The 18486-nt window shown below is 38.4% G+C and overlaps 1 protein-coding gene across 1 annotated transcript in view; it reads right to left on the bottom strand.

The window, feature by feature from the left end:
* Lpgat1 (lysophosphatidylglycerol acyltransferase 1) overlaps positions 1-18486 on the bottom strand; it is an 81510-nt gene that overhangs the window by 36235 nt on the left and 26789 nt on the right. The window contains exon 2 of the mRNA XM_013015302.1: positions 1612-1730. Within this exon, the coding sequence (XP_012870756.1) occupies positions 1612-1730 (119 nt within the window). The remainder of the gene's footprint in view (positions 1-1611; positions 1731-18486) is intronic.

Here is an 18486-nt window from a genome sequence, read left to right on the forward strand (position 1 = left end):
CTGTGGCTCAAGTGGTAGAGCGCTAGCCTTGAGCTGAAGAGCTGAGGGACAGCGCCCAGGCCCAGAGTTCAGGCCCCACGACCGGACCCCCCCAAAAAAAATGTTAATTGGAGAAATCTCTTCTATAGAAAGCCAAATAGTTTCTATAATTTTTTTTTTTTGGTTCTACAAAATTTTAACAGCAGGCTAGGAATGTGGCTTAGTGGTAGAGTGCTTGCCTAGCATGCATGAAGCCCTGGGTTCGATTCCTAAGTACCACCTAAACAGAAAAAGCCGGAAGTAGCTCTGTGGCTCAAGTGGTAGAGTGCTAGTCCTGAGCAAAAGAAGCTCAGGAACAGTGCCCAGGTCCTGAGCTCAAGCACTATATCTGGCAAAAAAAAAAAAAAAAGAAGCATGAATTTAAAGGACAAGCAGTAAGTATTATCATAAGTGCAAATATATCTACATAGTAACACAATTTTAATAATTCAATAATCTGACTGTAAGAGGGATCATGTTTATTTCCTATCCCAGCAAACTTATACTTGCTTTTCAGAAAAGCAACAAAAACAAATTCTGCAGAGTCAAACATATTTTCTTTTGGTCTCACTTTATTTTCTCACTATTCTCTTCTCCCCTGGTAAACCAAAATCACCAGACCTAAAAAAACCCCACACTTATTTTTGCCTCCATGATTTTGCCAATATTATTCACTAAAGTTAACAACCCTTGCCTCACTACTCTAACTAAATTCTACTCATCTTTCAAGGGCAAGTTTATATCTCCTCCCCTCCACAAAGTTTTCTATATCCACCACATAATGGTTAGTTAGCTCTGTTAAAGCCCTTTCATTTTGCAACTAAGTATTGCTTATGACACTGTCTCTCCACCTCTTATGGTACTGCTGTCTCTTTGAGGGAAGGATCGTGCTTTTATACTTCTTATTGTCATTGGCTATGAACATTAAGTACTTAAATAGCATCTAGTGTTTTGTTTACTTAAAATTAGGCCAAATACTGACTCCACTGATTTTAAACACTATTCATTCATTTAGTTTCTATAAACCTAATTTCTTTAACTTCTCAGGTAATAGTTCTTTCTAATGATGAAGATTAAACTTTTTTTGGGGGGGGGATCATGGGGCTTGAACTCTGGGCCTGGGTGCTGTCCCTCAGTTCTTCACTCAAGGCTAGTGCTCTACCATTTGAGCCACAGCGCCTCTTCCTAAACTTAAGCCTAATGTCTTTGACTTCGTAAATTTAATCCAAAATAAAAATAACCTTAACTTCTCCTGGCTAAGATCCCATGCTAATATAATATCCTCATTACTTTTACTCTCTTGCCTTAAGCAATTTTTTGATTGTATTTCTATCTCTTCCCCTCCAGACAGCACTTAGACTATATTAACTTTTCTCCATTTTTATTCCCTATTTTTAAGTAGTTTTATTGAGATGTAATTCACACCATCCCATTTGTTTACCTTTTTAAGTTCCTCGATCACTGTTCTAGAGTGACTTCAAATTACATACTTTTTTCTTTTTAATATTTTCTAAAGTTTTGGGGAAACTACACATACCAAATCTAAGTCTATGTGTCAAACAACAGTGACATACTGCCTTCAGGATGGCTTACCAGTCCCTTGTCCTGTAGGCACATCATCAGTGTGCATACATCTCCTGTTGCCTGATGGTTTACCAACATCACTGCTTCATCTTTTGCAATTGCTTTAATATCTTCTCCCCATTCCATCACTGTAAAACAAAAAGTTTCAAACTGTTATTTTAAAGTTTTTAAATAACTGAAAACCTCCTATTAGGAAAAAATGGTATACACTAATGAGGATACTAGTGGGAGCCAATAGCTCATGCCTATAATCCTAGCTACTTAGGAGGCTGAGATCTGAGGATCGCAGTTGAAAGCCAACCTGGGCAGGAAGACTCTTATTTTATTAATTACAAAAAAAGCTGGAAGTGGAGCTGTGGCTCAAGTGTAAAGTGCGAGCCTTGAACAAAAGCAGCTCAGGGATAGTGCCCAAGCATTGAGTTCAAGCCCCAGGACCAACACACACACACACACACACACACACTAGAATATTAATAGAACATTTTTTTTTTTTTTTGCTTATGTGGTGCTGGGGAATCGAACCCAGGGCTTCATGCATGCAAGGCAAGCGCTCTACCACTGAGCCACCTTCCCAGCCCCTAGAACATTTTATAGTGACTCAAATATCCACTGAAGCATAAAATGGCCATTTAATATAGAAATTATCTTTCCTGGAACTTATCCTATAAAATACAAATAGGATTACTCAAATAGGAAAACTATAGATAGGTATGTAGGATATTTGTTACAAGTTAAATGTTTACCCATAGGGGAATAAACAACAAAATGATAATGTAAAGGAAGAGGATAAATCCATTAATAACCTTCCAAATGATACAAACTTTATTACCAACTGTGATATTATGAGATATAATATAATACACACACACACACACACACACACACACACAGGTATTGTCTAAGGTTCCTAGCTCCTAACTGCTTCCCCAAGGCAGGCCATAGGAACTTGAATTTCTTTTTCTTGTGGTAGTCATAGGTTCATCCAAACTCTAATCTTCCCTGTCTTTCTCTGATCTTTCTTGTCTAATATAATAAGACAGCATATAGAAAGAATCCAGACCCATATCTCTAGGAAGGAATGTAGTAAGGAAGGAATGCTGAATAGACAGGTCTTGCTGGGTTTCTCCTTCCATTTACTAGTGTTTATTATTTGATATGTAATGAAGTTTCCATAAAATCCTAAAGGACAGAGTTTAAGGAGCTGATCACGTGGAGGTTCCTAGCGATCAGGACTCCAGAGAAGGCAGAGAAGCTCTATGTACCTTGCCCTGTGTACCTACTGATCTGTATCTTTGGAATATGTTTCCCTGGGTTCCATGGGTTCTGTGAGCCACTTGAGCAGATTAACTGAACCTGAGGAAAAGGTTGTAGGAACCCTCATTTTTTTTTTTTTTTTTATTTTGGGACTTGAACTCTGGGCTTGGGTGCAATCTTCAGCTCAAGGAGAGGATTCTACCGCTCGAGCCACAGCATCACTTCTGGTTTTCTAGTGGTTTATTGGAGATAAGAGTCTCACGGACTTTCCTGCCTGGGCTGGCTTTGAACCTAGATCCTCAGATCTCAGCCTCCTGAGTAGCTAGGATTACAAGCGTGAGCCACCGACGCCCGGCTGGAACCCTCATTATAGTTATATTTGTGTGGAGAAACACAAAACAACTTGGGATTGGTGACGGGTATCTAAAGATGTGGTGAGGGCAGTTGTGCCAATTGATCCCTTAACTTGTGGAGGCTGATACTATTTCTAGGTGGATGATGTTTAAAATGACTTGGATTAGAGGATGCCCAACTGGTGTCCTCTGCTGCACTGACTGCTTGCATGGTAGAAGATGGGGAAGGACCTCCTACCCATTTGGCATCACAAGTAATCAGTGCAGCACTGGTGGCTCACATTTGTTATCTACTCAGGAGGCTGAAATCTGAGATTGAGGTTCAAACCCAGCCTTGGTAGCAGTCTGTGAGACTCTTATCTCTAATTAACCAGCCAAAAGCTGGAAATGGAGCTGTGCCTCATGTGGTAGTTTTGAGTGAAAAAAGCAAAGTGAGAGCACCAGGCCTTGAGTTCAAGCCATAGTGCCAGCACACATAAAAATGGTGATCAGTGTTGAGAGTGTAGTAGGAGAAACTAAACTTGGTTTGTTTTATTTTTATGTGGTTCTGGGGGTCAAACTCAAGGCCTCACATATGCTAGGCAAACACTTCATTACTGATCTAAACCCCAGCCTTTGGGCTTCAGTTTTTTTTTTTTTTCACTGTATATCTGGACTACTATATCTTTAGAGACAAATCATAAGATAGTATATACACAGAGTATTCCATCTTTTTAAAGAAGGAATAAAATTTATTATCCAATGCATTGAGGGAATAAATGTCACACAATTCATACCAATTATTAGGATATGGTTACCATACCCTTTGATATCTACTGTGTAAGAAAGTAGACATTACAAAAACATGCATTTCACCTTAATATTTAAAAAACGAATATGAAAGTTAAATTTGTCTAAAATCTGCAGATAAAAGTATTGCACAAAACCTATATGTATATTCCATGACTTATTTTATATAGTAAACATAGAAAAAAAAAGAAATTGGTCCTCAGTTTTCAAATAGGTTCTTCAAATGCCTGATGTGAATCACCAAAATTGACTATCCACTAGTGTTCACTTACACTCTCGCCTCACCTCACTCACCTGTCAGGAAAGAAGTCAAGCCTGATGTGTTGGCAGTGCTGGATACACAGTGATAAGAGGCCCAGAGTCCCTACTTCACAGTCCTCAGCCTCTTCTTCCTCATCACCCCTGGATCTCCTCATAACATGATAGGGTTGCTCATAAGAGTTGATTTAAGAAAAGGGCCCTGCTGATAATTTTCTTTCTGTTGAAGCCCATTTAAGCACGGCTTCTATCCCTTTTAATGATCTTAGTGATCTGTGAAGCAATTTTCAGCAGGACTGAAAATATATCAAAGTATGGTACCTACCACAAGAAGTGAGGTAATACCATCATCCTAGCAGATGCGGTAATAGTTTATGGTGTCCATGAAAAATGTTTTATTTTAAAATTTTTAAATGAGGGGCTGGGAAGGTGGCTCAATGGTAGAGTGCTTGCCTTGCATGCATGAGGCCCTGGGTTCAATTCCTTAGCATCACATAAGAAAAAGAAAATAAATAAATAATAAAAATTTTTAAATGAAGGGGCTGGGAAGGTGGCTCAATGGTAGAGTGCTTGCCTTGCATGCATGAGGCCCTGGGTTCAATTCCTTAGCATCACATAAGAAAAAGAAAATAAATAAATAATAAAAATTTTTAAATGAAGGGGCTGGGAAGGTGGCTCAGTTGTAGAGCGCTTGCCTTGCATGCCTAAGGCCCTGGGTTGGATTCCTCAGCACCACATAAGAAAAAAGAAAAAAGCCGGAAGTGGCGCTGTGGCTCAAGTGGTAGAGCACTAGCCTTGAGCTGAAGAGCTGAGGGACAGCGCCCAGGCCCAGAGTTCAGGCCCCATGACTGGACCCCCCCCAAAAAAAATTTTTTTTAATGAAAAAAAAAATTTAATAAAAGCCAGGCACTGCTGGCTCACATCTTTAATCCCAGAAACTCAGAAGACTAAGATCTGAAGATCTTTCTTGCCTAAGCAAGAAAGTCTATGAGACTCTTATCTCCAATTAAGCAGCAAAAAGCCAGATGTGGAGCTGTGGCTCCAGTGGCAGAATTCCATCCTTGAGTGGGAAAAGCTAAGGGACAGTGTCCAGCGCCTGAAAAAAAGAAAGAAAGAAAGAAAGAAGGAAGGAAGGAAGGAAGGAAGGAAGGAAAGAGAGAAGAAAGAAAGAAAGAAAGAAAAAAGAGAGAAAGAAAGAAAGAAAGGAAGGAAGGAAGGAAGGAAGGAAGAAAGAAAGCAAAGAAAAGAAAAGAGAGAAGAGAGAGAGGGAGGGAGATACAATGCAATCGCTAGGAACAGAGGTAAAACCTGGAGAACCTGGCCTCTTGCAAATTTCAGTAGCATAGATTTTTTTCAGAACCCCCTAGCATAGATTTTTTTTTTCAGAACCCCCCCCTTTGCCAGCTTTCCAACTCAGTTCAGCTGACAAGTTCACTTTCCTGAAGCATATTTAAATAACTGATATATTGCTGGAGGACACTGAAAGTGGTACTTTTTTTTGAAGTCAATATGTCACTACATTTCAAAAGAAGTTCACAAACCATTTTACCCAGCAAGTCCACATTCTAGGGATTCATCCTACAGATACACTGGCTCATGTGCAAAATGACATGTATACAAGACTATTTACTGCAACATTGTTTTCCAGAGCCTTTGAATCTTCATGAAAAAAAACTACAAAGGGAAACCAGTTCAAAGTAAAACAAAAAACAACACCCTCCCCAAAAAAACATAAACACGGTTGCCAGGGGCTGAGGGGGGGGGCGGTGGTGTTTAAGGAGTAGTTACCCCTCCTTACTTGCAGTGAACTGGTTCTAGGAGCCCTTGAGGATACCTAAGTCTGTGGATACTCCAGTCCCTTACAAAGAGACACAGCACTTACCTATAACCTATGCAAATCCTCCAGAATACTTTACATCATCTCTAGATTAGACTACTTCATACAATGCAAATGCTACATAAATAGTCATTATACTGCATAGATTAGGAAATTAATGACAAGAAAAAAACCTGTGCAAGTTTCAGTCAGAGGCAATTTTTTTTTCAAATATTTTCAATTTGCAGTTGATCAAGCCCATAATGTAGAACCCATAGATATGGAAGAGCAAATGAATCAAGTTTTAGTCTTGAGAAATGAAAACTTTGGGAGACTGATTGCACAACAACATGAATACACTTAACACCAAAGTATTTGGGGGAAGGGGCACAACTGAGGTTAGAATCAGGACCTAGACAGGCTCTCATGAGGTTAGAATCAGGACCTAGACAGGCTCTCTATCCCTTGAATCATGTCCCCATCCCCAACAGCCACCTTTATCCATCCTATTTACATTTCCAATGTAGTTGGGATAACAAGCATGCACCACCGCTTTCAACTTTATATTGGTTGAAAGGGGTTCTTGCAGACTTTTTACCTGGGTGGTCTCAAACTTCAATCCTCACAATCTCAGCCTCACAAGTAGCTAGTATTATTATTCAACATTAATTTTCTACTAAATGTAATTTTCCTTTTAAAATATACTTCGTGGCTGTCAGAAAATTAAATGACTAACAAAAATAAAAACCACGGAAAAGAAAGAACAGTTTATTTTATATATAAAGTACCTATGTTCCTCAGCTCTCCCAGGACCAATAAATATAGTAAAGCTAATATCTTAATGAGTTGATAGGATTATTGTTATGTTAAAGAATAGAAGCTATGGATAGAAGCCAATTCTTAAATTGTACTTGATTAGAGGAACAAAAATATAACACACAGTTCTGGGAATTCATTCTAAAAGAGTACTAGGTCAGGTCTACTATTTCCAAGGGGAATGAAGGGTAACAGAATAATAGCTGAAAGAAAGGTCTTCTAGTTGTAATGTAATGAAAAAAAAATCTTATTAAATTCTCTCTCTCTTTCACACCACCTCCCACATAATCCTAAAAGTTATAGATTATAATTGATCAGGACAATTTACATTTCAGACAGAAAATAAAAATGGTAACTCATCAATTTTTTTTTTAACAATTGTGTTAGCTGGGCACATTAGCCAGGTGTGGTGGCTCATACCTGTAATCCTAGCTACTCGGGAGGCTGAGATCTGAAGATCGAAGTTCAAAGTCAGTTCAGGCAGAAAGTCCCCATAAGACTCTGATCTACAATTAACCACTCAAAAACTGTAAGTGGCACTGTGGCTGAACTGGTAGAGTGCTAGCCTTGAGTACAAGAGGCTCAGAGACAGTGCCCAGGCCCTGAGTTCGAGTCCCACAACCAAAAACAATTGTATTAATCATAACATCTATTAATATTATACATTAATATATAGCCAATAATAAGCTCTCTTTTTTAGCTGGGCACAGTGGCTCATACCTGTAATCTCGGCTACTTTGGAGGATTAGGAAGACCACAGTTCAAGTCTAGTAAGGACAAAACACTGGCAAGACCCCATCTCTGTGTCTGTCATTCCAGCTACATGGAAGGCCATAGGTAAAAGGATCATGTTCTGAGGCCACACTGACAAAAAGTGAGACCCCATATGAAAAATTACCTAAAAGCAAAAAGGGCTGAGGACATGGAGCAAGTCATATAGCACCTGCCTAGCGTATGCAAGGCCCTGAACTCAAGGCCAGAATTATCCCCCACAAATAAGCTCAAAAAGAATTATGCCTACCTGCTTATTTCACAAACTATTTTCACCATTCTGTCTGTACTTTAGTCTTCTCATTTATGAAACATTACTAATTTCATTAATGCTATTCATTCATATTGTAAATATGAATGAAATATAACATAGTACTATAGAGATACTGGGGTAATAGAACAGTAAAGTCACTTTTATAATTGCTATCATCTAGAAGCCATATGCCTCTGTGTCATGCCAACATGGATGGTAACAATTTAAGAACCAAAATATACCCATAAATGAATCTCCGAAAGCTCAAGAACTATGGCTATTAGTCATCCAGGTATTAGGAAGAGTGCACAAAATATCAAATGTACAGATAGTATTATCCCCATTTTACACATGAGGAAAATGAGACACAGTTAGGAAGCAGAGGAAGTAGGATTAAAACCATTGTATCATACCTAAGTTGTACATGAGGACATCAGGGAACAGGCATTGGTATGCCAAGGCCTATAGTCCTCAACAAATAAGCTTGGTGGGTGGCAGCAGTTAGAGAGGCAGAAGTATAAAGTCAAATATCAGGTAGTTTTGAATGACAACTGAAAAATAACTAAGCATAAAGAGACAATAGGTAACTAAGGAAAAAGCTAGGAAGGTGGCTCAGTGGTAGAGTGCTTGCCTTGCATGCCTGAGGCCCTGGGTTTGATTCCTCAGCACCACATGAGCAAAAAGAAAAAAGCGGAATGTGGCGCTGTGGCTCAAGTGGTAGAGCACTAGCCTTGAGGTGAAGAGCTGAGGGACAGCGCCCAGGCCCAGAGTTCAAGCTCATGACTAAAGCCCCCCCCCCAAAAAAAGAAAGAAAAAGCAACATTGTCTTTGAGTCCAGCAGTACGTAGATTAAATTTAATATGTTTAATGTAGAAATGGCTCTTGTACCTAATCTTCTCTAATGAACCATTTGTTCATCTAGTCATCTCAAGACAACACTTAAAATTCCCTTTGGTGTCTTCCTTTCCTTAATCTTCCACAATTAGTTCACCTCTAAATCTTATAAACTGACACCTAAAAACAATCTTGCCTTTTCAGTGTCTCCCCTTTTTTCCAACTACCATTCTAGTCCAACCCACCAATATCATCTAGAATTCTGCAGTAACCTAATAACTAGTCTTCTTGCTTCTACTCTGGCCACCTACTTAAAAGAAATATTCACAATTCCAATTTCAAAATCAGAGTTTAAAAAAAAATCACAATCACTGCTGACAAGCATGACCTAAGGAAAATTAGCAAAATAAATAGAATTTTAAAAAATAGTAATAAGCAGGACATCAGTGGCTCATGCCTGTAATCCTAGCTACTCAGGAGGCTGAGATCTAAGGATCGTGGTTCAAGGCCAGCCCAGGCAGGAAAGTTTGTGAGACTCTTTATCTCCAGTGAACCACCAGAAAACTGGAAGTGGCACAGTGGATCAAGTGGTAGAGTGCTAGCCTAGAGCTGAAATGCTGAGGGATAGCACCCAGGCCTAGAGTTCAAGACCCACGACCGCCAAAAATAAATAAATAAATAAAATTTAAAAAATAGTAATACAGTCAAGTGCCAGTGGTTCACGCCTGTACTCCTAGCTACTCAGGAGGCTGAGATCTGAGGGTCACAGTTTGAAGCCAGCTTGAGCAGGAAAAATCTGTGAAATAATTAACTAACAAAAAGCTAGGAATTGGAGCTGTGACTTAAGCGACCCTTGAGGAAAAAAAAAACAAAGCTTCAGGACAGTGCCTACCTAGGCCTTGAGTTCAAGCTCCAGGACTGGTATATGTGGGGGAGAAGAAAGGGGGTCACAAACTGATAATTAGCTCAACTGGAACTGAGATTTGCTTTAAGACTTGTACTGTTCTCAAAAGAGGATCTATTGTCATGTGTGGAAGAACAATTCTTCCTCTGTCATTCATATTGCAAAACTTCTAGTACTAACATAAATTAGGTCAATATAAGCCTGAGAGAGGTAAATAACAAACAGGAATCTTACTGGAAACAAAGATCCTCTCTCTTTCTTTCACACACATACCATTCAGCTCTCAGGCAACTAAGAGTTTGGAAGTCTTTTCTAAAACATCTGAGTAACTCAAGAAAGACCTATACATTAACAATAAAATGTTCCAAGCACATCATCCTACAATGAGGCTCAGTGTCAATAAGTCTCGGCCACTTGCATGTCTACCATTTTTTAGTTTACTTGTAAAAAAAAATATTTTTAAAGATAGTTGAAAGGGAGCCTCTCTAAAATATTTCACTTTGGTATATTGACTACTCTGAGCTGAAGGGAGCTGAAAAATAGTAGATGAGGGTAGGGTTATGTTCCCTGTACCTGTTTAAAAGCAAAGCATAAATTTTCCTTAGATGTCCTCTAGGTATCAAGAATAATCTTTTCCAGTCAACATGGAGATGAGTCTGTACAAATAAATCTTAATAAAATAACCTTTATTTTCCAATAGTTTTCCCCATATACTCTCTCACATACCCAAATATTTACTGCTCCTAGGAACCCAAACCCCTTTTTCATTGTCTAGTTACTTCTCCATGATCTACTGCTCTTTGATAATACGGTATGTAAGAGGCTGAATCTAAATATTTCTTTGGAATTTTTAGTTCTTTTCTATGAAGTCCCCAATCCCACATAGATATATTAACATAAAATAAAAATATATATGCTTTTCTAATGCCAATCTCGAAGAGCTGAGGGACAATGCCCAGGCCCAGAGTTCAAGCCCCACAACCAACAACAACAACAAAAAAAACTATATAGAGCACTCTAATGCCAATCTTGTTGTTTGTTTGGGCAGAATCCAAGTTTGAACTCAGGGTCTTATGTTAATAATTTCAACCACATTTCTAGCCTCTTTTGCTTTTAGCTATTTTTCTGAATATGGTCTCACATTTTTGCTTGGTGCTGGCCTTATACCATGATCCTCCTACCTAGGCCTCCTACATAGCTGAAATAACAGATATATATCATGGCCCTGGAGTAATATTTGTGTGTGGAGGTGAGTTCTGGGGCTTGAACTCAGGGCCTGGGAGCTGTCTCTGAGTTACTTTGCTAAAAGCTAGCACTCTACCACTTGAGCTACACCTCTACTTTCACTTTCTCTAGCAATTAAATTGGAGATAAGAGTCTCATGGTGCTGGCTTTGAACTGCATCCTCAAACCTCACCCTCCTGAATAGCCAGGATTACAAGCATGAGCCACTGGTGCCCAGCTCATGAACTAATATTTTTGCTTTGCTGGATGAATTCACAGGTCTATTCTATAAAACCTAAGAGAGCAGCTTTTCCTTCTTTATGTAGTCATACACTATCAGATGTCTGAAAAAACAAGTCCCTCATGTGAAAGGGATCAAAAGCAAACAGAAAAATGAAAAACCTGAGGGAAACAGAGATAACACATGAAAATGAAAACTTGAAAAGGACCAGCATTAATACTCATGTCACGGGGCTGGGGATCTGGCTTAGTGGTATAGATCCTAGCATGATCAAAGCTTTATGTTCAGTATCTCACCAAAAGCAATCTACACTGAAGTAAAAGATGAGATGATATGACAATCTTGAGACATGAACAAAGTGCTTTTAAAAAGAAAAGGAACCTGTTGGAAATTAATAAGATAGAAAATAGTAAGCCTCAATAGAAAGATGGAGAGATAAAAGTTGGGAAAACCTCCTAAACAGTAGATCAAAAGACAAGATGAAAATGAGAGAAAAGATGTGAACAAAGTGCAATATTCAAAGAATAGGAGTTCCAGAAAAAAAGAAAGAGAAAAAGAAATCCAAGGAATAATAGAAACTTTTAGGCTCAGTGTCTTCAACAGAACATGTGCTACTCTTTGAATGTGTCCCCCAAAGCTCATGTATTGAAATCTTCTTCCTTAATGCAATAAAGTTGACAAATGAGGCCTAATGAGAAGTGATTAAGTCAATAAGGACTTTGCCCTCATAAATGGACTGAGGTCATTATCTTGGGACTGTGTTATCTCAAGGGTGGATTGTTATAAAATGAGTTTAGCTTCCACTAGTTATTTTATTTTTGCCTTCCCTCACTCTTCTGCCTTCTGCCATGGGCTATTCTATGAAAAAGCATTCCTCATGTATCTGCATATCTTGGGACTTCCCAGGTTCAACAACTGAGAGCCAAATAAATGTCTACTGTTTATAAATTATTCACTCTGTGGCATTCTGTTAAAAGCAGCAAAAAATGCCCTAAAACAACATCTGAGAAGGATTTCCATATTGAGAGGAAGTAGATTAACTTTCAAATTTTTCAATAGCTATAGAAAGCTAAAAGATGGTAGCATTTCAATCTTCAAAATCCCAAAGAAAAATTAGTTCCAACCTAGAATTCTCTACCCACTCAAAACTATCAGCTGTGAGGCTAGAAAAAATATTTTCAAGTGTGCAATGTATTTTTAAAACCAACCTTTTTTTCTTAAGAAGATAGTGGATGATGTCCTTCACTAAAATGAAGAAATAAAGGGAAAAAATCCATGACATAAAAAATTGAGATTGTAACCCAAGAGAGAGAGACAAAAAGAATTCCCAGTATATTAGAGAACAAAGATAATAAGCTTTAGTGGATAACAGAAAAGCAAGTTCCTCAGTGTGATGATCATTTTCTACCTCAAACTTTTGTTTTTCTATCTCAAACTATTAACTTCTGTTAACACAATACAGTGGTGTTTCTCCCTAAGGCTGCAAGCAAAGCAAGGATTACCATCACTCTTATTTAACATTGTACCAGAAGTTCTAACCAGGTTAATGATGTAATAAAAAGAAGAAAAAGGCATACTGGCTGTAAAGGAAGATAAAACAAACAAACAAACAAAACCTCTTACAGAGACTGAAGCACAGTTTCTGTATGCAGGACTAGAAATCCATGCAGTAAATCTTTTTAACAATTAACAGTTTAACAGAATGAGTATTAGAAAGCCAAAACAAGTTTGAATGGGGGAAGCCCAGCAGGAGGGGAGTGGATGAATGAAAAAGGGAATGAGACAAATAAAATCAGAATATTTAAACTACATGTATGATATAGGAAGTGAGAAATGTGAAATGAGTCTGGGGGGAAAAGGCAGTTAGAATGGGGGTGATTGATGGAAAGGGTGACTAACCAAGAAGCACTGGACACATAAATGGACATGTTAAATTGTAGCCTCTTGTACAACAATTTGAGGTTTGTTGTTTTTTTTTTTTTAATTTTCACAAGCTTGTTGTCCTAACTACTCAGGAAGCTGAGATCTGAGGATCATGGTTCAAAGCCAGCCTGGGCAGGAAAGTCCTTGAGACTCTTATCTCCAATAAACTGTCACCCCTCCACCACAGAGAGAGGGGGGGGAGGGAAATGGGAGGGAAATGGGGGAGAAGAGGGTGGCCTCTGGCTCAAGTGGAAGAGCTTTAGCCTGGAGCAAAAACTCAGGGACAGTGCCCAGGCTCCGAGTTCAAGCCCCAGGACTGTCAACAAAAAACAACAACAATAAAACCCTTCACAGAGATCCTTATGAGTAAAGTTAGCAAAGTGGCAGTATAGAAGATCAACTCAAAAATATCATTTCTTTATAATAGGAATGAACAACAGGAATCAAATATTTTTCAGACCTCATGAAAGCTCCCCCCAAATAAAATATGTAGCCCTAAATCTAAAACACATAGAATCTATATATTAAATACTTGGTAGTTTTAAAACATTGATGAAAGAAATTGAGTCTAAACAAAGAGACATATAATGCTCATGGACTAATATAATCAATATTACAAAGATGATAACTGTAAAGTGTTATATTCTGTAAATAATAGCAATCAAAATACCAGTAAGAATTTTTACAGATAAGTGACTGCTAAAATTTATACAGAAAGACAAATAAGATCGAATGGCCAAAATGACTAAAAATTTTTAAGAAATGAATTTTTCTTTAAAATATTACATTTAATATATAAAATATTATATAAAGTATATTTATTATATGTAACAATTGTATGTAAGTACATATATATCAGCACCTTCTCATGAGAACTTCAAAAAATTCAGCTGGGCACTGGTGACTCACTCCTATAATCCTAGCAATTCAGGAGGCTGAGATCTGAGGACTGCAGTTCAAAGCCAGCCCAGGCAGGAAAGTCACTGACACTCTTATCTCCAATAAATCACCAGAAAACTGGAAGAGGAGCTATGGTTCAAGTGGTAGAGCACTAGCCTTGAGCTGAAGAGCTCAGGGACAGTGCCCAGGTCCTGAGTTCAAGCCCTACATCCGACCCCACCCCTCCCCCCCAAAAAAAATTGAGAAAAGTGATATCAAGTAGGGCTGAGGATGTGAAGTAATGAGGCTTTCTAGGCATTACTGGTGAAAAGCATAAACCTATAACAACCTAACAAGGGATGTGGATCTGAAATACAGAAAGAATTCTCAAAACTTAGCAGTAGGAAAACAAAATAATCAATTAAAAAATGAACAAGAAACTTTGACATCTCACCAAGGAGGGTACAATATAGAGATAGCAAAAAGTCATCTGAAAGATGTTTAACATCATTAGCAACCAAGAAAATGAAAAATAATACCACAATAAGCGACATTAATAGGTTTTCTCAAACTTAAAAAGAAAAAAAGCAAAATTTCATTTACCTGTAAAGGGACCAGCTATAGTGAAATAAGGGATTACAATATAAATCAAAGGTCCTGTAATTCTATCCTGTTGGGAAAACATTGGGTAATGAAATTAAGTATAACCTACTTTGGATTCTTAAAATGACGTATTAGAAAAAACAAAAACTGCTAAGTTCTTCTAATAATAAATAATTACACCTAATTTTCAGGTAATAAGTATATGAGTATCTCTTTTATGCTACACAGCTATTTCCGATCAGGCAATAATAAGGCTTTTGATCTTAAAGAAATGTAGAACTGGAAAAGAATTTAAATAGATTTTCATCCGAACTCTTTACAGGTATTTTCAACAAATACAAGCAACATAATACTATAGCTACTTCTTGCTTGACTGAATAGTTGCAAAGAACAGCACACAGATGGCAAGTATAATTAATTTGCACCACCTCCTGCTCACTATCCCCCAAAGCTGATATATTCATTCATTCAACTAGGTTCATTCTCTGCTCAGAGACATGGGGCTCAATCATTGTGGGGAAATATAAAAGTATACTGGAATTCCACCATGAAGTAGGAAAGTCAACTATATGAGCTTAGCAAAAAGAAAAAAAAAAGATAAAGTGGGTGAATAAAAGAGTGGGCAGAAGTAAAAAGAAAAAGGCACAGACAGTCATGTTGATGCATGCATGCAATTGTGCCTGCCTTTTCACTCAACAGATGTGTGCCCTGCGGTAGGCACAAGGCTGGAATCGTGAATCTGTTGTACCCTGTCACCTGCAGCTCTGGTGTGTCCAGCATCATGCCAGCATCTCATTGACGTGTGATTTTAGTTTTTAAAGATATGTTTCCCTCCATATACAACAAAAGCCAGCTTTTAAAATATGATCCTTGTTCTCAAGGAGTTTGCTCATTTATTGGGAATAAAAGACAAACTGGGGAAGAACAAAATTACATGTACCGCAGGAGGAAGAAATCCTTTTGAGCAGAATGAAACATGAAGGGAAAAGAAAGATAGCAAAGCCATGGATAATATTGCTGGGCAGAGAACTCTGGAATAAATAGCCAGCAATTGTAAAGATAAAATACAGTTTGTCTGTAGATAAAAGTTTGGCTCATAGACTTTTTTTTGGGGGGGGGGGAAGGTCCGGTTGTGGGGCCTGAACTCTGGGCCTGGGTGCTGTCCCTCAGCTCTTCAGCTCAAGGCTAGCGCTCTACCACTTGAGCCACAGTGCCACTTCTGGCTTTTTTCTTTTTGCTTATGTGGTGCTGAGGAATCGAACCCAGGGCCTCAGGCATGCAAGGCAAGCGCTCTACCACTGAGCCACCTTCCCAGCCCTGGCTCATAGATTTTTGAAAGTCACATAATAGAATATAAAATTTTTAAGTCACCATGCAAGTGATAACTTGTTTAAAATCAAAGCACAGATCTCACCCAAGGAGGGTGGCGACTACCTAGTTCCAGTCTCACATTCATATTTGACATCAAAGTTTATGGACTCAAACTACCATGTCCTCAATTCCTTAAGAATACAGTTATGAGTCGCATAAGGATGTCTTGATCAATGAAGAGCTGCATACACACAGGTGGCTATATTATATAGCCCAGATATATAACTGAATTTTGTGTAAATACATTATACGATGTTTATACAGGACAAAATTGTCTAACAATAAATTTCTCAAAATATCTCCATCACTAAGCAACCCATAATTATAACTGGATATCCAAGAATCTTTATGAAAGTTAAGGAAAGAGTAAATTAACCATGGAGGAAGGTTCCTGAGCCAGAAAGAAGGAAAGAAATCCAAAGTAACTGGCTCTTGAAAGAAGGAATAAAGGAGAAGAGTTCCCAGAGATATGGCTGAAGAGGCAGGTTTGGGAAGCCAGCTTATTAAAGTACTAGAATTCTCAATATTATTTTAAAAACAAGAGAAAACCAACAGATACTGATACCAAAACTGATACTATAAAGGAAGAAATGAAAGTCCTGAGGATGAAGGAGCATACTGGTCTGCTACATGGAAGTAGTTTTTTAAATAAAAATGCTGGATAAAGCTGAGGAAGCCCATAAAGTTAAAGAGCAGAAAGCAGAATATGAGCATTTGGGTCAGTCAAATTCCCACTAATTTCTGAAGCAAAGAAATTTACAGTTGGGGTTAATGTAGCTTCTGGTTTGAGGCTTGGCTATATTCCCTAAATCTGAAATCTAGGAAAGGAAAAGAGAGTCTGAACACAATGATTGGCTGAGAAACTAACTGTGCTACATATTAGCATATTTTCTTACTTGGAAAAGCATTCATTCATAACTTCAATTTCGACAATAGCCCCCAAAGATATATAAACTAGGACTAGGAATTAGCCTTATTTAAAAATAAGGATCAGACATGATACTCATGTAAGGTAATACCCCCAACTAACCATAAATCTGACAATGATGGAAGACTTGCTAGCAACTGAAACCAAAGCAAATATTTCCCCCACTTAATGTAAGTACTAAGGTGAAATGTGCTATGTTCTTGTGGCAGATTGGGCTTCTGAGTAAAGAAGTTCATTCAAAGACCAGCTGTATCTCTTGTGGGCTCTATCACCCCCACTGAGTAAGTTACTTAACAGATACTTATATAGTAGCATTGAGATGACCTCCTCTCAAGACTGTTTGTTTATTTATTTTTGAAGATTTTTTGGGGGGGGGTCAGTCATGGGGCCTGAACTCTGGGCCTGGGCACTGTCCCTCAGCTCTTCAGCTCAAGGCTAGCGCTCTACCACTTGAGCCACAGCGCCACTTCCGGCTTTTTTCTTTTTGCTTATGTGGTGCTGAGGAATCGAACCTAGGGCCTCATGCATGCAAGGCAAGTGCTCTACCACTGAGTCACCTTCCCAGCCCCTGTTTATTTATTTTTTAAATTATCTTTATGTAATTGTACAAAGGGGTTTCAATTCAGCATGTCAGTTTATTAATATAATCCATGTTGATCCATGTTACCCCTTCCATCTTTCTCCTTGATCTCTCCCAATCCTACAAATTCCAAGTTAACTATTCTATTTTCACATAATCACATTGAATATTACAAGTGTATTTAACCATCCCCTCTCCATCCGTCTGCCTCTTTTCTCCTAGATTTTCCTTCCCCTCCTGAAAACACATATTTAAGTTTCCTGGTATTCATTTTGTTACATTGTAAGTTGTTTAAGGAATCTGGAATCTTCCTCTTCATGTATCATACTTTAGTCAATTTGCTTGTGCATATGAATTTGATCCTATATATGTTTTCATATATGTGTATAATTTAGATCTAACTTCAGGACTGATTTTAATATTAAATAAGAACCCACATGTAAATACTTGTTAAAAGGCCTAGCACACTAAGTCCCAGCTAGTGAGTTTCTCTTCTTTTTGGAAGCATTACCAGTTTACCTATTGTTTGCATGAAAGTTACTTGTCCAACTGTAGAATGGAATGTAAGGCTTTTCTTTTAAAAAAATAAGTACTGGGGCTAGGAAGGTGGCTCAGTGGTAGAGTGCATGCTTTGCATGCACGAGGCCCTGGGTTCAATTCCTCAACACCACATAAGCAGAAAAATCCAGAAGTTGTGCTATGGCTCAAGTGGTAGAGCACCAACCTTGAGCTGAAGAGCTTAGGGACAGAGCCCAGTCTCAGAGTTCAGGCCCCATGACAGACAAAAATAAATAGATAGATAGATAGATAGATAGATAGATAAATCTTATCAAAGGACTGATAATTCTTTTTTTCTTTTTCTTTTTTCTTTTTTTGGTTGGTCATGGAGTTTGAACTCCGGGCCTGGGCACTGTCCCTCAACTCTTCAGCTCAAGGTGAGCGCTCTATCATTTGGGCCACAGAGCCACTTCCAGTTTTCTAGTGGTTAATTGGAGATAAAAGGCTCATGGATGGGCTCGGAAGGTGGCTCAGTGGTAGAGTGCTTGCCTTGCATGCCTGAGGCCCTGGGTTCGATTCCTCAGCACCA

The sequence above is a fragment of the Dipodomys ordii genome, unplaced genomic scaffold (genome assembly GCF_000151885.1).
Source record: "Dipodomys ordii isolate 6190 unplaced genomic scaffold, Dord_2.0 Scaffold26, whole genome shotgun sequence".
NCBI classification, from domain to species: domain Eukaryota; kingdom Metazoa; phylum Chordata; class Mammalia; order Rodentia; family Heteromyidae; genus Dipodomys; species Dipodomys ordii.